An 18,753-nucleotide genomic window follows, 5' to 3' on the forward strand; every position below is an offset into this window, starting at 1 on the left:
TTACATAAATTATATTTTTTTACATTATCTTTGGAGTTGGAAGTTCCACTATCAAATCCTCGTCATGTTACCTAGTATAATTAGTTATGTAAATTTATAATTCTTTAATGAGACTTCAACAATTACTCAAATAAACAAATAAGACCCAAGACTACTATATATATCTCCGTTGTCACTCTCTATTCCTCACAAGCACGTTAAATCTCACAACATACACATATATAGTAGCAAATGGCAAAATCCCAACTTTCCCAAGTCATTTTCTCTGCCCTTCTCATCTGCTTCCTTCTTATAGCATCCAACGGTAAGAAGTCCTTAGTTCTTTTTTTTTTTTCATTTTTTTTTTTCAAAATAAATGTCTTTTCCAACTTTCGGTCGAGACTGCTTCTTGTAGAAAAATTTCACGATGAAGCTTCCTTAATTATTGTTTGAAACTAATTTCTAATCGATTCTAATTGGTGTTAAGGATTTGATAGCAGTTCAACTAAGAAAATACATCAAAATTTATTTATCATACTGTGCAATCTTATTCAGTAAAAGTTGATGACATAAATTAAGCACGCATGCAAATGTTGGTAAACTTGGCTAATGCAGCTTCTCTCTCTCTCTCTCTCTCTGTATATATACATATATGTATATGCAGAGGTGCAGATTGTGGAAGCTAAAGTCTGTTCGAGGTTGAGCAGGACGTGGTCGGGGATATGTCTGAATACCGGCAATTGTGATCGGCAGTGCAGGAATTGGGAGAAGGCTCAACATGGAGCTTGCCATAGGAGGGGCTGGGGATTCGCCTGCTTTTGCTACCGTCAATGCTGAGATTATAGTTAAATAATCTCAACTTGCTTGCTTGATAATATCATAAATAAAAGGTTGCTATTAGGTTTGCAACCATATATGTATTGGAATAACTTGTACCAATGTTGTTTGTGTTTGTTATTGCTTCAACTCTTGTATTGCTTCACAATAAAATGAATTTGTTTTCTTTATCTATCTAAATAAGCTGTCAAATTACAATATTTATGTATCTCTTCTTGTTAGAGACCTCTTAACCTTAAAATCGAAAGGCTACTCTTCTTTAACACTATTGACTTTTTAAAATGAAACTTCGAGATCAGAAACTCCATAAACATTTAGTCTTCTTGTGTATACTAATTCACACTTTATGCCAAATGTTCACCCGAGAAGGAACCCTATTGCTCAACTTCACATTCATGTCCACCAAATGCCTAGGTTTTTCACTCAACACCTTATCAGGTGACGCAACATCAAGAAACCAAATCAGGCAAGAAAAAATCCATTTTGTAACCTCTGAATCACTGCCAATTATAAATCTCATCAGCCTATCATTTTCCATCTTCACCTCCCCCAACACCAGCACTTCATAATATACAAATGGGTGTTTGCTTGAATGTACATGAGAATTATTAGAGTCCACTAAAACGAATGTGCAATTTACAAACTACTTAAATGATGAAAATACTTTAAACTAGCTAAAAATAGAAAAAAAGCTAAAACAAAACCCTAAATGACAAAATTTGTACAAAAAAGTATTGACACTGTTGGCTTGTAGAACCAAAAAATGCTTTTGGATTGTACCTGCTCTCGAAATTTTGACAATCGAGATGAAATTTACGTTGGTTTTTGTAGATCCTTCTTATTCCTTATCTTTTTTAATTGGTTTAGAATTTTCTGTTCTAGCTAGTCCTCAAGGAGAGATGCGTTGTGTAATAATCTTTTGACTCTTTCTATTATAACCTACTTTATAGTTATTAAAGTCAAAATTATCCAGTCAAGTCAAGAAAATTTTGGTTCAAGTGGTTTCACAGGGACTATTCTAAGCCAGTAGAATTTGTTAAGGGCCAATTTATATAAAACAAAGAGGCTAAGATGTATGTAAAAAAAAATTTAAGGATTTAAATTGAAATTTCGGCAAAGTGGAGGGCCCAAGCAGGAGTTTTAATGTATATTATGCACTTGTTTGATAGAGATTTTTTGAGAATAAATTTTGTACAATTAATTCTTTTGTAGAATGTATGGTTAAGAAGTAGGAAAAAGTTATTAGTCCACGTTTAAAATTATTTTATATATTTCTTATTCTATAATGACTCGGGTGTCCGAATTTCGCCCGACTAATCCTGAAGAGTAGTAGTTTTCCCTCTTGGTTCACCACCTGGGTAAATCTAGATGCAATCACAGCTTATACACACTTAGGCCGAATATTCAAGATACGATTCTCCTCCCTGTGAGCCTCCTTTTGGTGTTTTGAGGTGGTGTTGTGGTGATTCTCAAAATTTAAAAAAAAAATTTATTTTTTTTTGTTTTGAGAAACTAACAAAAAGAACGCATTTTCAACAATTTCAAAACAAAAACTCAAAATACAAAACTCAAAATGAATTCAAAACTCAAAACACAAAACTGAAACACAAAGAGAACACCCCCTAAGTTTTTTGAGAATGTATGTTTAAAAAATAGGGAAAAGTTATTGTTCTATGTGTAAAATTATTTTATTTTGTTTTATTTTTTGATGACTCAGGTGTCCGAGCTTCACCTGATTAATCTTGAGAAGTGACAGTCTTCTCCCCTAGTTTGCCATCCAGGTAAATCCGGATGCGATCATTAGCTTATATACACTTGGATCAGACATTTGGGATGCGGTTATCTTCCTTGTGAATCTTCCTTTATTAAGTTGGGAGAAAAATGAGTTTTAGAATGGAGTTAAACAAGGACAGTAAATCATTCTCAAAATGGGAATTGGGTCTGAGAGGGTTGGAGGGAGGTAGAAATTGAGCCAAAAGAAAAGGGGAAAAAAAGAAAAGAAAAACGAGGAACTGTCGAGCTCTGTGGATTATTATTAAGCTATTGTGGACTTATTGGTTAGATTCTTGATATTTCTTGCAAGCATTTGGCTAGGGTTTAACATCTATTAGCTCGTGTTTTAGATTTTCACTGTCATGCTGTGAGTATAGGTATGTTTAGGTTATATTCTTTTCTTAATTTCAAGTATTTGAGGTTATTGCAAATGAGAAAAATAAAAAATGAGTTGAATAGAATGTTTTTGAATTTAATCCTTGATAAAATGTTTATTATTGTTTCGCGCGGGTTAGTCGCTAACAATTAAAAGGGATCAGACGATTGTGTAAGAGACAAACCTCTTGAGACAAAGTCCCAAAAAGGGGTGTTCTTTTATTGGCGATGACTTTACAATTGGAAATTAAAAACAAAGTGCCTCCAAGGGGCGCAAGCACACAAGTTACTGAAAAAAGTGTTTAAGTCTAAGTTAAGGAAATTAAAATTACATGTTCTCTGTTCGAGAGTTTTTGATTCGGTCCTTTGCTCTATGTCTTTTCTCCCTTTTATACTTCATGGACGATCTCTTTGTGATCAACCGTCTAAAAACTGCTTGATCGTCCATAACTGCGTTGATAACTGCACTTCTTGATAACCACAACGCTTTATGTTTGTTAAGACATTTGGACGATTTGAAGGTTTGGGCGAGAATAAAGTAATAGCTCTGGGCGACTGTATGACACTCCATTTGCTTAGATTCTGGGCGACTTGCAAACTTGGGCGATGGCGTTACCGCGTTCTCGGGCCTCCCTATTTGGGCCTTCATCTTGATTTGTTTGATTGGGCTTCATTCTTTGGGCTATCTGATTTGGGGATTCTCCAATTGGGATTCACTCCTTGGACCGTTCGATTTGGGCTGAATTTTTATGTGTCAACAATTATAACCTAATGAGTTGAGTCCATAGAAAGGGAAAATTGGATTCTAAGCATTTGTTTGTACAATGCATGTAGTAATGCGTATAGTTAGTGTATTATTGAGAAAGAAGGCTAAAGGGGCTGAAAATGGAAAGTAAAATGGGTCAAATGAATTGGAGACTAGATTAGGCCAGAGAATGAAAACTTGTGTGAGAAGGAATAATGGATTTGGAGAAAAGAGACCAATAAATTCAAACGATTACTTTTTAATTTGATAATTCATAATAAGACATTTATATCCATACATATCGATGGACTCGTATGTACTATTTATTTATTAATTCACTATTCACTTCTATTTATTTATAATTTAAATAATTTATAAATACTTTCTAACACATGCGTCAAAGTGTTACACAGCTCATTTTAAATTTTTGAACACATAGCTTCCGAAAGTTATTCATGGAAATATAACAATTTTACAAAACTTTGGAGTTAGCAACTAATTTACGTAAAACTAACATGAAAGGTTGAGGAAAGCCGACGAAAATGGATTAAAGAAATTCTTCGAAGTATGAACCAAGCAACATATGAGCAAAATCTGCATGGTGAATCACCAAAAATTCTGTAATATTATTCATATCATTACAATCTATATTTGAATCCACATAAGATGTAATCTCTCTTGTTCATTTCCTGAGAGCCTTGTCCTGATTTTTTATTTTGAAAATTGGAACACATTTTATTTTGCTGACCATTGACTTCATGTATATTTGAAATGGCAATTCAATCTTCTGCTTCAGATATTATTCCCTAATATATAGAATATGCTCTAAGATTAGCATAACTTTCGGCTAAATCAGCGGGCCGGGCACGAACCTTGTTGAATTTCTTCAAGTTTGACCTTCAAAATATGTTCTGCAAAGAAAGTGTTGAGAGTCATCCTATAAAATAAATAATTAAAATATAAGATTTTGAGCTATTCATCTTAACAATTAAGCAATAACAAACAATTTACTTAGATTAAGACTCAAATAAGTGCACAAAATACAAGATTGATCTTTTTAAATAGGCCACCATTTTATCATGTCATGTTACCCATTGAATAAACATAAAATAAATAATCAATATATAAGGACTTATCATATTTCCCTTTATAAGGTTAACTTCTTAAAATGGAACCCTAACCCCGAATGTATAAATTCATTTTCCAATTTTGAACGTTATTCAATGATTGTCTCCATTTTTTTAAATGCAGTAGAGTTTATATCCAGTTGGTGATTTGTTTCTTCATTATTCCAAGACTATCTTCAAGTTTTTTCAACAATAATTAACAAAATATACTTTTTAGGAAAGACAAGTTACTTGGCCCTTATTAGGTTTAGGGGAAACTTTTTGACATTCAAGAAAGAATGATGCTTCATCGTCAATTATCATCACCCATCTAGATGCACACTAATAATGAATCACATTTTAATTTAAGAAACTTGAAACTTGAAAGTCTCTTGAGCCAAAATGTTTTTACATCAACATAAATATTTAATCTGGACTTTTGTCAAAATTTATTTATTAAGCATTCCAATGAAAATTCTCTTGATAAATTAACCCTATATTACACATCTGAGATGTTCATAGTCAGTAACACGACCTCGGATGTTACTATATTTTTTTTTCCCAAGAAATCCGAGTATACCAATTATAGGTATTTTTTTAGCACCCTTGACATGACACGTGACACCTTGGATAAAATGAAGAGTCACACAAAAAACATGAAGCTCTTGAACTCCTAAATAAAATAAATCGTGATTGAGACTTGATCCTTCCACTCCAATCAAAATATTGCGATCTGAACAAGCAAAATTGCTTTTTGTCGGGTTAAGTATGAGTTAGTGTGGTGCATAGCCATAATTTATGATATTTTAATTTGACAATTAAATAATTAGCAGTGTATTTTGGCTTTGAAGTTCACTTGAAGATCTAATAATTTGACCTATTGCGTGGTTTTATATCATATTATTTTGAAGTTGACGAGATTCATTCTACAATTATTGGAGCTTAAAAGTCTGTTTTATCTCAATGTTACTCCCTACATTTTGAGGAGTTTGTTGAGTGTGTTAAGACTTCGGTAGAGTATTGTAATGTACTTTTGGAAGGGCTCAATTTGACATTTCCGTTGAGACGTATTTCAAAGTTATGGATTACTCGACATGTTCAGAGCTCTTTGATACTCTCAAAGGGTCAGCTTCCTAGTTTTTTGTTTATTTAGGACCTGTAGATTGGTTACACGAGGTCATGGTATGTAAACCAATAGGGGTATCTATAGGGGATAACTTTGAGCTCTTAGTAATTTGACAGGATCATCGTCTTGCCTGTCTCAAGTGCCGGAGCCGAATGTACATACATGTAATTAGGTTATAGGTTTAAATGAGACGTGTGGAGAAGACCATTTAACTCCTTTAAATGTTCGTTCTAGTCTTTGTATAATATCAATGCTAGCTTCATCTTCTATTTCTTTATAATGTTGTCTATTGTTTAACACTTGTGTTGCGAAAGCTCTCTTGAAAGATCCACAAATCGGTGATTTTCGGGCTCAATCCAACGTACCTTTATCAACCAATAACCAATCCAATTGGCTCCAAACCACAACCAATTAATTAACCTCGGATGCTATTCAATATTACCCATAGGACAAGAAAAGATGATGATTTGTAGCTACAAAGACTAGGAGAAGACACCACAAAGGTATACTATGAAGGAACCACCAATTGCACACATTAAACAAGCGTTTTGGACACTTCTAGAGGCCATTTTTTTACACACAAAGGGGACAGCCGGGATTCCTTAATTTTTCTCTCAAAACCACACAAAACATCACTAGAAAGTGGCTAGGGTTATAACCATATATATACTTTAGAGTTAGGCTTTAAGTTGGACCATTAAAGAGGTCAACGGACCAAGATTCAACTCATCCAAGAGGAAATACAATTAGGTCGGGTGTAACTCATGGACTTGGTTGTTTGACTTATTTTATTCATCGGCCTATGCCTATAAAATAATATTAACCCAAGTTAACATCATAACCCGAAATTTCTTGGGTATCAAAAAACCAACAAATCTTCATCTTGATGCCCAATAAATTTGCAAGCAATCAAAAACACACAGTTAGCACTTGCATAATCAAGGTAGCCAATAAAATTGGATCACAGACCTTACCTCGTGTTTTCAACCTGAAATACATATCATACCTGCTTCATGTACTCACCGAAGCTAAGGTCAAAAACACTCAAGTAGAAGCAAATATTTAATAGTAAACAATCAAGAGCAAGTACAAGTGCGATGACGATATACTATAGGATAACATACATAGATCTTTTCAGAAACACATTCACATAGAACCATAGATTAACACCAAGTCAATCAAACCACGGTCAACCACATATGCAATACATGTATAAATGAACCTACGAAAAGATCTCACACACTTATCCTATCCCATTTTGTGTTGCTTACAACTCGAGAACACATATATCCTCTCATAGCCCAAAATGCTCAATAGACTGATCACCCAACCCATGTCTAACTAGCAAGTAACAATAGATCCTAAGTCCATGGGATAATCCTCTATCTCTACATCACTTCTTCCAACCTACGTGGATGATGGGTCTCCACCTAACCGAAGTGATAGAAGTACCTCTCTCACACTCCACCTAATCAGGGTCTCTTTACATATAAAGAATTCTAGACATTTGATCACATCTTTACTCGTGATCCAAATATCACACTCCACATTCCCGGCACAAACCACAATGTACCCCTAGACATCTACACTCCACCTTACTAAAAGACATCTAATACACTGCTAATGCATCCTAACCTACTATGCATGTAAACAATTACATCAAGTAATCCTATTGTCTCAAATTCATGCAAATGCACATATCAAACACATTGAAATGTAGTAGATAATTATGCAACAGAATTCAGACAATCACACACATGTAGAAATGATCACACACAGATGCATATGCAGTAACTAGGTTTACACTTAATAAACCTTGCTATGGTCATAACTCGACCCCTCAACCAAATTCGTCTCACCTCTCATCTTTTCCTTCAACTTATCTTTCTTCTTGGGACAATCCCTAATAAAGTATCCAGGCTTACCACAACTATAACACTTTGTACAACTAGACTTGTCCCGTCTCTTGCCCTTTTTCTTACTACCCTCATCACTCAAGTCACTACTTGAATCACTACTGTCTCGAGTTCTACTCAAATTCATTTGCTTAAATTTCATCCCACTCCTCATCATATGTAACTCGCCACTTCTCTTATCCTCTTTTTCAGCTTAATCTCCATCTCCTTAATCCTAAGCGAGTCTATGACAATCTCGGGTGTTAAGGTGTCTCTACCATATTTAATTGCATTCTTAACTTCCCTAAATGAATCAGGCATAGAATTAAACAAGATAATAGCCTTATACGTTTCAGATACCTTTTCATCACAATTAACGATGTCTTGAACTAACTTGTTAAAGACATCCAGATTGTCATCAAGATCCTTTGAATAATTCATTTTAAAGCTAAAAAATCGTTCAAGCAAGTACAGTTTATTAGGAGTAGACTTAAGCAAATATAAGTCCTCCAACTTTTCCCAAAATTGTTTTGTAGAATCCAGTTTTCCTACTTTTTTCAAAACAGTATCAGACGGGTGTAAAATAATTAAAGTATATGCAAGTTCATCATACTCATCTTTTTGTGCTTCTGTTAAATTTTCAGAAAATTTTCCATCTATGACTTTTGAAACTTTTTGTTGGACCAAAATACTCTTCATCTTTTGTTGCCAAATAGAAAAATCCCCTTTTCCATTAAAAAATCCAACTTCAAAATGTGAAGACATTTTAAGAAAAATAGAACAACTAAAACACAGATAGGTCACACAAAGTAATCCTAAGGTCGCAATATACACCGTTCTAGATTCCCAGGGTTTCGTAAGATTTACGATCTTGATTAAGAGAATGTTTGAACGAGTAAAATCCAGGTGTTCTAATGGGATAATTAATGCAAAGATATATAAACAAAAATTTTAAAATTTTCATGCAACAAGTCTCACACAGTGACTATATGACAGATAAGCACAAAATCAACTACCAACTTGCAATCAAAGTTCAACACTTCAAAATAGAGCAAATAATTCCTAAATTTTCTACCACAAGCAATGGTTGCCAAGCAATGACAACTCCCAATCCGAACGATCACCCCACACTATGATATGCTAATGCTGAAATTTAAACTACGTTAAACCAATATACCAGAGTGGACCTATCTAAATCCGTAAATTACGAGAGTTGTGAATTTATCACTTTAGGACCATCATTATTCATTCTAAAGTCTCTGGAAACTGTAGGAACCAAAAATTCACAGTCGAGTCCCGAATGCTTGAAGAACAACGCTATCCAGACTCTTCTGCAGGCCCTGAAACAAAAAACTTTCAACAAAAAAAATATCAGAAATAATATTAGTAACCAACTTCCTAAAGAGACTGTTGTCAAACAACGCTCCATGCGCCCGCAAGTGCCCTCAATCTCTCTGCGCGTGGGCTTTACGCACTGCCCTGTAGGGTTCTCCTCCACCTGCTCATCATGCCAGTGGTCTTCATTTCCCAAAACTCCTTCTGGATTGATCAAAAAATGTAAAAAATAGAGACTGATTTCGACAGTTTTTTCGATCTGATTTCTGGTTCGATTCTACCGATTTCTGGACGGTTTTTCAAGAGCCAAAACCACCACCTTGAAGCTTTGATACCAAATGTTGCAAAAGCTCTCTTGAAAGATCTTCAAATTGGTGATTTCCAGGTTTGGTCCAACGTACCTTTCTCAACCAACAATCAATCCAATCAACTCCAAACCACAACAAATTAATTCACCTCAATTGCTATTCAATTTTACCCACGTAGGACAAGAAAAAATGATTATTTGTGGCCACAAAGGTTAGGAGAAAACATCACAAGGGTATACTATGAAGGAACCAGGGTATACTATGAAGGAACCACCAATTGCACATGTTAAACAAGCGTTTTGGACACTTCTAGTCCCCTTTTTTTTTACACACAAAGGGGGTAGTCGGGATTCCTTAATTTTTCTCTCAAAACCACACAAAACATCACTAGAAAGTGGCTAGAGTTATAACCATATATATACTCTAGGGTTAGGCTTCAAGTTGGACTATTAAAGAGGTAAATGGGTCAAGATTCAAGCCATCCAAGAGGGAATACAATTGGGGCGGGTGTAGCTCTCATTTATCAGCTTATGCCTATGAAATAATATTAACCCACGTTAACATCATAGCCCGGGATTTATTGGGTATCAAAAACCCAACAACCTGCACGCCTTCAACAAAATTTCTTTCGGTGCCCACATCATGATCCTACAATAGCAGCCGTTGGATGATTAATGACTTAACGACAACTTAAGCCGGAGAATACTATACAAATCTGTATAAATATTGTATCAAGAATCCACGTGATTAGGCAATAATGACCCGTTGTTGGAATTACCTATGAGTTCTCTAATTACGGTGGACAGTAGACTAGACGATTTCATTAATGAAAGACAGATTAAAGTATTGATTATTTTACTTTTAAATCAATTTTGAAGTTTACTGCATATCAAACAAAACCTATAATGTAATTTTATGTGCAACCAATAATTTTGTGTGATTTGATTAAGTCAACACCTTGAATTTAAATACTGTAGAAATAGGGATTGAGAATATATTTAACGACCAATGATTAACGGTGGCTCTAATGGGTGGTTTTCCTAGAATAGGCAATGATGAGATCATTATTTTAGCAAATGATGTGAAAAAGCCGGTGACATTGATCTACAAGAAGCTCAACAAACTCCTTAAATGTTCGAAGCTAATTTGAGAAAAGCTAAACGAAAGAGACAAATAATTGAGGCAAATCTAGCTCTCAACAAGCTAGGACAAGAGTAGATAACAAATAATGTTCTATTAACAAAATTAATAAGTACTTGTGTGGTTAATATGTAAGTTATGATGCTGGACCATTTTCTAATAGAACAATCAATTAAAACATTGTTTATTGCACTACCCCAAATTTTGTGTGATCTTATTAAGTCAGACCCTTGATTTTAAATAAATTAATAAATAATGATCTATTATTGAAATTAATAAGAACTTGTGTGGTTAATATGAACTATATGACACTGAATAATTTTAGAATAGAACAAGCGGTTAAAAATTTTGCAAATAGCACTGCCCAATTTTTTTATACTACATAACATATCATAAATTATGCTCTTATGTGCAAGTCAAGGTCTCTTGCACTTTTGCTAGCAAGTATGATTTTAAGTCAAATGCTTTTTTTTTTTTTTGGTGGAATTAGGAGGAGCTGAGCTTAAACTCCAAAACGACAAGCTTGCTAAAAATCACAAACTCATTAATGGAACCTAATTTTTTGTTTGCTCGAGTTATATTTTGTGTCATCGTGCTTTTTAGTTAGGTACTGGGTAGGCTTATGATCGCTATTTGTACTAGCCTATGAGGATCTCATCATCAAACCATATTATAGAATCGGATATTTCATTAGATCATCTAATTCTCCATTGATGTAACTGTTAGGAATTTACTTAAACATACACAACGGAATTTAACAAATTTCAATTTCCATTCAGGATTCAACTTTGTATTTAGATAAAAATTGTGATAAGAAATATACCTTTTCTTTAATTTGCAAACTCCTTAGCGTTATTTCTTTTCAGCAGCTTGAATCTGCCTCCCACAGCTGTCCAATTGTCCAGCCTCCAATGAAATCCACACAGAGAATAGACTGCAACTGCTAGGGTTTTCCTCTTGTGCCAACAAGAATAATGAAAACCTTATGAACCTCAAACCCTAATCATGTATTTATATAAACCCAAACGGGCTCGGTCTGGTCCGGTCCATTGTTTAATTAATCCATTTAATTAAACCCGGTCCGTGAGTTAATCAATCAAATTAATTAATTCGGGAATATAAATAACAAATCCAATTAATTAATTTATCCAACGATTGTTGAATTAATCAATTGGGAATTTGCAACCTATCAATTCTCTTTTGTGTGCGACTCATTAGGTTCCCGACCACGATGCCTAACGACGTGAAATATTATTTTGATTTAATCAAAACTGATAAATTAGACACTCTTTTAATTTATCACAGATTCATACTCATCGTCCCAGATTGACATTTACCAATGTATCAGGACAACACATGTGACGAAAAATGTCACTTGGTATGACAAAATCAAAACTGTTCGTTTACCATGAAATTACAATCCCTTCGTCAATATGATCCGATCAACTACGAGATATGAAAGTGTGTCAATCTCGATTATCGATCATATCTTTCATTCTTCTATTAACTCAGAGTCGAAAACTCCTTTTCGACTTATATGTATACCTTAACCAAGGATTTCGTTATTGACTTAATTGAACGAAATGCAGATCACAATCTTTTACTATCTAAGAGTGACGAATCCTCTATTGATCATTCACAACCTTCATATGGTTCTTGACATACCCCAACGAATGTCGTATTAGCGGTCCTTGGCAGAGCAACATCCAACACCGTCAAAATATGACTGTCCTCATATAAGGTACTATGATGACCTCAAGTTGTAGGACCAATTTCATTATCGAACGTTAGAAATTAACCACTGACACTCAGATAGTTATCCATGTGGAATCTCTTAGCGGGTCTCCAATGTTTTGTTCTATAACAAAACATTCACGTGTTCATTTAAGTGTTACCACACTTTAGCTCGTGAGATCAGCTACTTACTTCACAAGTAAGAAATGTCACACGTGATGGTCTAACTGTATTAATGATATCCGTATCTCGTTATTACTTACGACCATGGTTTATTCAAGATCCAATTATATGTAATTTGTATCTTACAATCACAACTCCTTGTGATTAACAGATCACTTAAACTTGGATCTTCGGATTCTATTATTTAATATTATTTATCACAAAATTAATTTAAATAAATAATAGATCTCGACAAAATCAAATATATTAAACATATTAAAAGCGTTTACAACCTAAATCGATTGGATCTAGGGCATAATACTTACAGTAACCACAAACATCCTGGTGTAATCTTATTTTTGATAGGACGATATTACTTCTAGCTTGAATTCGTAACTTGTAATTGTCATTGAGAAGGCCTCAGACCTCAATCTATTGAAAGCAGCATGAGGACTTGTTCTTTATCTTTACATTGCTAGCTATCCCATGTAGTCCATGTCAGTCTCAAATAGGTTCGTAATTGGATCTTTTCCTTTTGCTTGAGGATTCTCTTTGTTGACTATAGAGTTTTTGATCCTCCTGTTACAAATATCTTCTGTCGAATTAGTTGTTTTGATTGTATTCAATGGGACGTTAACTTCATGCTTAGTTGTCGAAGATTCTTAACTTTCTATAACTGGAGATAGCTTCATGGATTAATTCCTCTACGGCAAATTTTAGTTGACAAGCGAATATCATATTTCAATACCTAAAAGATTAATGAGTCAATTTTCAATTCTATCTCTCCCAAGTCACCGAATGAGTTTCGAAGTCCACGATCGACTTGCTTCATTTATATTCTGGTGAGTGATCAAGTCAAATGCTTGATTTAAGTAATTTTGCAAGTGTTTCTATTACAATTTGAAATTACTTATAGCTTTTCTCTAATTTTAAGATACAGAATCTGTTGCAAATTTATTTTATTTTATTGTATCCCTTTAGTCTTATCCATGCTGAATAGTCGGCCCCGATATTTTGGTGGCCTTATGCCAACTTCAAATACGGGACCCTATGTTTTGAGCCTTCTTACGTAGAGTTTAATATAATTATGAATAATCTAATACAAACAACAAAGGCCCAAAAATTAAAGAGGAAAATAACAAAATGTTAAATTTCAATATGCAATACAAGTTATAACTGAAGTTTGGCCAATAGAATTACAATGCAACGGCAAAGGGGTCCATTTGTTTCTTTGATCATTTTTCCACTACAACTATTTCAAACAAAATTGATACATTTGAGTGATTTATATACAAAATTGGCGAAAATTGACTATGAGAAATAGTATAAGAAAATAATAAAAATGATGATCAAATATAAATGAGTTTCTAATTTTATATTAAGAGTAATTAGCACAAAATGTCCTTACCTTTCAATGTTATTGTGTAAAATGTCCATACTTTTCATTTTTTACATTTTCACCTTTACTTTCACCTTTTATTGCGAAAATAATCATTTTCACCAATTTTCTTATGTAAAATAAAAAATTATAACCTTTAGAATAAAGAAGAAAAAAAAAAGAAAAGTTAAAAAATAAATTGCTATCATACTCCCAATCTTTTTAAAGAAGTGCAAATAAATAATTAAGGATAATTAGCACAAAACGTTCTTATCTTTTAATATTATTGTGCAAAATGTCCCTATCTTTCATTTTTTGACATTTTCACCCTTCTTTCATATTTCATTGTGAAAATCGTTATTTTCATCAATCTTCTCAATTAAAAGTTGTAAAATGGTAAATATACACTCCTCTTCAAAAAAAAGAAAAGAAAAATAAAGAACAAGTTGCAACTATATTCTCAAAATTTTCAAAAAAGTACGTATTTTTTAATTATTTATTTGAAATTTATTTGTATTTTTTTGAAAAATCTGGAAGTATAATTGCAATTCGTTCTTTATTTTTCTTTTCTTTATCTTTGTTTATTTAAAGAGAAGGGTGTATTTGTCACTTTACAACTTTTAATTAAGAAAATAGAAGAAAATAATGATTTTCATAATGAAATATAAAATAAGGGTGAAAATGTCAAAAAATGAAAGGTAATGATGTTTTTCACAATAATAATGAAAGGTAAAAATGTTTTGCACAATAATAATGAAAGGTATGGATGTTTTGTGCTGATGACCCTTTTAATAATTTATTTTGACACATTTGCACTTTTAAAAAAAGTTTGGGAGCATGATTACAATTTATTCTTGAACTTTTCTTTTCTTTTTTTATTGTTTTATTTAAATAGATGGTATATTTGTCATTTTACATGAGAAATTTGATGAAAATGATGATTTTGGCAATAAAACCTGAAGGTGAGGGTGAAAATGCCAAAAAAATAAAAGATATGGACATTTTGCACTATAACATTGAAATGTAGGGACATTTTGTCCTAATTACCCTTTATATTAATTCATAAGAAATCAACTTACAAATAAGAAGTATCTGTATGAATATGGACAAATAATTATTAAAAAGACTATTATTATGAGATTAAAACAAAACAATCTAATAACAGTCTATATACTTTGTAGTATATATTTTGAAGATAAGATAGAAAGAAAGAAATCTGTAAGACTGTAACAATGACAGTGAGATCAGAAACAATATGCTAAATTGAATTTTCAAAATTTTAATTCGAAAGGATATAATTTATTTCTTGTTGGGTTGAAAAAAAATTATGTTAGATGGTTGTTGGACATGGAATTTGAAGAGACCAAGAGACATTTTGTTTAGTTAAGAAAAGAAAATGAATGTTTGGAGCCCTCACCAAAGCGGGCCTTAAGGGATCCCTTATCCCGCATATAATTAGGCCCACCACTATACAAAACACTTCCTAAAATTATGCTCTCATGTGCAGGTCATTATTTCATGTTGCCTTGATACTTGGTATGATTTAATTAAATCAAAAATTTGATTTAATTGAGTAATTCAAATATTTTTTTGCAATATCATCAGAGGGAAGATTCACGATCTATTATTTTCATATTACCTCGCATATATAATTATGTCAATATCTATTGACCAAATTAGCCCTCACACCACTATATATATGTCTCATCGTTCACTCAGTTTCTCACAAGCTCTAAAAAGCTCACAACATATATGCAAGGCAACAAACGGCTAAATCTCAAGTTTCATATACCATTTTTTGGCTCTTCTCATCTGCTTCATACTTATATCGTCAAATGGTAAAAAAAAAAAATCCTTTATTTCTTTATTTCAAAATAAAAGTCTTGTTCAACTAAACACATGCTTGTTGCCCACTACGAGTATGTCTTTCAAGCTGAAGACATGCACGTTCTGCACGTAGTATGCAACAATATTGCACATGACAATAGATAGGATGCATACGGAGCATGTACTTTTAAGCTAAAGACATGTTGGAAATACAAGAATTTAACATCATTATTTCCTTAATCCCAGTACATTAATTGCTTGTTTGTCATGACTTTTGAAAAGTCAAAAGTAGCTTTCGAGATTCAAAAGTTGCTTTTAGATATGTTTGACTAATTTTATGAATGTGTTTCTTCTATTTAAAATAGCTTTTAGATGAAACTGATCAAATGTGATTTCTTCTGAAAGTACTTTTAGAATAAAAAGTTTTTTTACAATTTAGTTTCCAAATAAAAAAAAAAAGGTAGTTTCTTCCAAAAACTTTTCTACAGAAAGCAAAAGCAAAAGTCATGCTGAACGGACCTTAAATATGTTTGAAAACAACTTCAGAATCAGTTTTTGAATTTTAAAATCCTCGCAAAAGGACCCTAAACACACCATAATGCCAGCATATAATCTAACGAAGTATTGTTAAACTTTACTAATATAACTTATCTCTCTCTCTCTCTCTCACACACACACACACACTATGTATATATACATATATGTATATGCAGGATTGCAGATTGTGGAAGCTAAAGTCTGTTCGAGACTGAGCAAGACAGCAACTGTGACCGTTAGTGCAGGAACTGGGAGGGGGCTTAACGTGGAGCTTGCCATAGGAGCGGTTGGGGATTCGCTTGCTTTTGCTACCATAAATGTTGAGATTCATGTCATGTATACTTTTTGTCTACTTATAAATAAAATGAATAATAATTTGCTAGTAGTTTAGCAACTGTACATGTATTGAAATCACTTCCGCCAATGTGTTTGTGCTTGTTACTGCTTCAACTTTTGTATTGCTTCAAAATAAACAAAACGTTTGTTTCAAATTACTGATGTGTGAAGGAATCCTTTGAAATCGTCAATAATTTATTTGTATCTCCATGGTTTTATAATGTATTGTGCACTCTTTTTTATCTTGGAACTTTATTTTGAAAAATATTTAATTGGAAAATTACAAATTCTTATTGACAACAAGCTTACAATTTCATGGATAAAATGTTCTTTTACAACTAATGGTATTTATTTTGATGAAGCGATGTGTAAGAATTGAAGACAAACACACGATGGCTAAATAAATGATATTTTTGAACTTAGGTTTATAATAAAATTGGAGAAAATCTATAAAAACCAAGGATGGTGAGCCGCAGCCTCTTATAAAAACCTAATTCCTTATCTAAAAATAAATAGCATTAATAATCCCTAACTCTTAAAATCTTATAAAATTGACCATTATTAATAAAAATAAATTGTCTTGTGCTGCATCTCATAGTTATTTCTATGATATTTCACAACAAATGTTAACCAACCTTTTTGTTGTAATCAAATTTTCTAGAAATATTTTTTCATTTTAAAACATCAATACAACCATATTGGTTAGTCAAAATTATGATTTAACGACAAAACTAGGACAACACCAACAAAAAGACGTTGCCTTCACGAACAAATTTTTTAATTTTGTCATTAAATATTTTCATTGACGAGCATTTTTGCCCAAATGAAAATAACAAACCTCTCATGAAATTGTTGACACACAAAACGTTCAGCCCAAGTCGGATAGCCCAAGAAATGAAGCCCAATTGGAAGATCCTTAAAAATCAAATAGCTAAAAATCAAATAGCCCAAAGAAACGAACCAATCAGGCAATGCTGCATAAAAGCCCAAATAGGGAAGCCCATGAGCGCAGTAATACCATCACCCAAGGTTGCAAGTCGCCCAAGATTTGAGCGAATGAATTATCATGCAGTCGCCCAGAGCTGTGACCTTGCTCTAGTCCAAACATTCGAGTCGCCCAACATCTTAGCAAACATAAGATGTTATGGTTATCCAAAAGTGCAGTTAATGAAACAGTTATTGGGTAGTCCTATCACGTTCCACGATTCAAGGAATTCAATTGAAGACGGTTGAACGACAAAAGTAATGACAGCAGTTAGAGAAGACAGTTCCACGACAAGTTGGCCACTACGAGAAAAGTGGGCAGTTATAGAGTTATCAAGCAGTTTTTAAGCGGTTGATCACGAAGAGATCATTCAGGAAGTATAAACGAAAGAAAAGACATAGAGCAAAGCTCCCGAATCAAACATTCTCAAACAGAGAATATGTAACTTTAAATTTCTTAGTTTAAATTTAAACACTTCTTTTTTCAGTAACTCGTGTACTTGCACCCCTTGGAGGCATCCTATTTTTATTTTCCAATTGTAAAGTCATCGCCAATAAAAAACACCCCTTTTTGGGACTTTGTCTCAAGAGGTTTGTCCCTTACACAATCGTCTGATCCCTTTTTAATTGTTAGTGACTAATGCGCGCGAAACAATTTGGCACGCCCAGTGGGATAGTGGTGTTTGGTGTTGAAGATACAAAAGGTGAAACAATATGTCTCAGAGATCCGATAAGGAAGCAGCAAGTCAGGGAGGAGTCCAGTCTGTGATCGAGCGATATGAGGAGTAGCATAACTCTCCATGAACAGATGGATAGAATCAGAGCAGTAACAGTCGTTACGAATCAATGACAGAGTTGAGTCCTCGAACTATGCGTGCACTACTTGGAGAACTCACACAAGATGTCGTTGAATAGGTAAATCTTCGAAATATTCATAATATGGAAATATTTACTGAGAATGGGAATGCACATTATGACAATATGGCCAAACAACTGAATACTTTGAATGAAATAATGAATAAGTTAGTAGGCCAAATTTGTCAACCAGTTATACCTCTTGCAAACCATTTTCAAACTAGGACAATTGTGGGACATAATCTCTCAGTCCTAAATCCAAGTCAAGGGGTAGAACCACATTTCGGTCCCTCTACTTCAAACCAAGGGGATTGTGTAATA

At 33.4% G+C, this 18,753-nt stretch overlaps 1 protein-coding gene across 1 annotated transcript; it reads left to right on the plus strand.

Annotated features, from left to right (window-relative positions):
• Positions 1–202: 202 nt before the first annotated feature.
• Positions 203–996, plus strand: LOC111365771 (defensin-like protein 1). The gene is made up of 2 exons (XM_022986300.1): positions 203–304; positions 644–996. The coding sequence occupies exons 1-2, from the start codon at positions 232–234 to the stop codon at positions 814–816; spliced, it is 246 nt and encodes an 81-aa protein (XP_022842068.1). The 5' UTR covers positions 203–231; the 3' UTR covers positions 817–996.
• Positions 997–18,753: the final 17,757 nt, after the last annotated feature.

The sequence above is a fragment of the Olea europaea genome, chromosome 17 (assembly GCF_002742605.1).
Source record: "Olea europaea var. sylvestris chromosome 17, O_europaea_v1, whole genome shotgun sequence".
Classification (NCBI taxonomy): Eukaryota; Viridiplantae; Streptophyta; class Magnoliopsida; order Lamiales; family Oleaceae; genus Olea; species Olea europaea.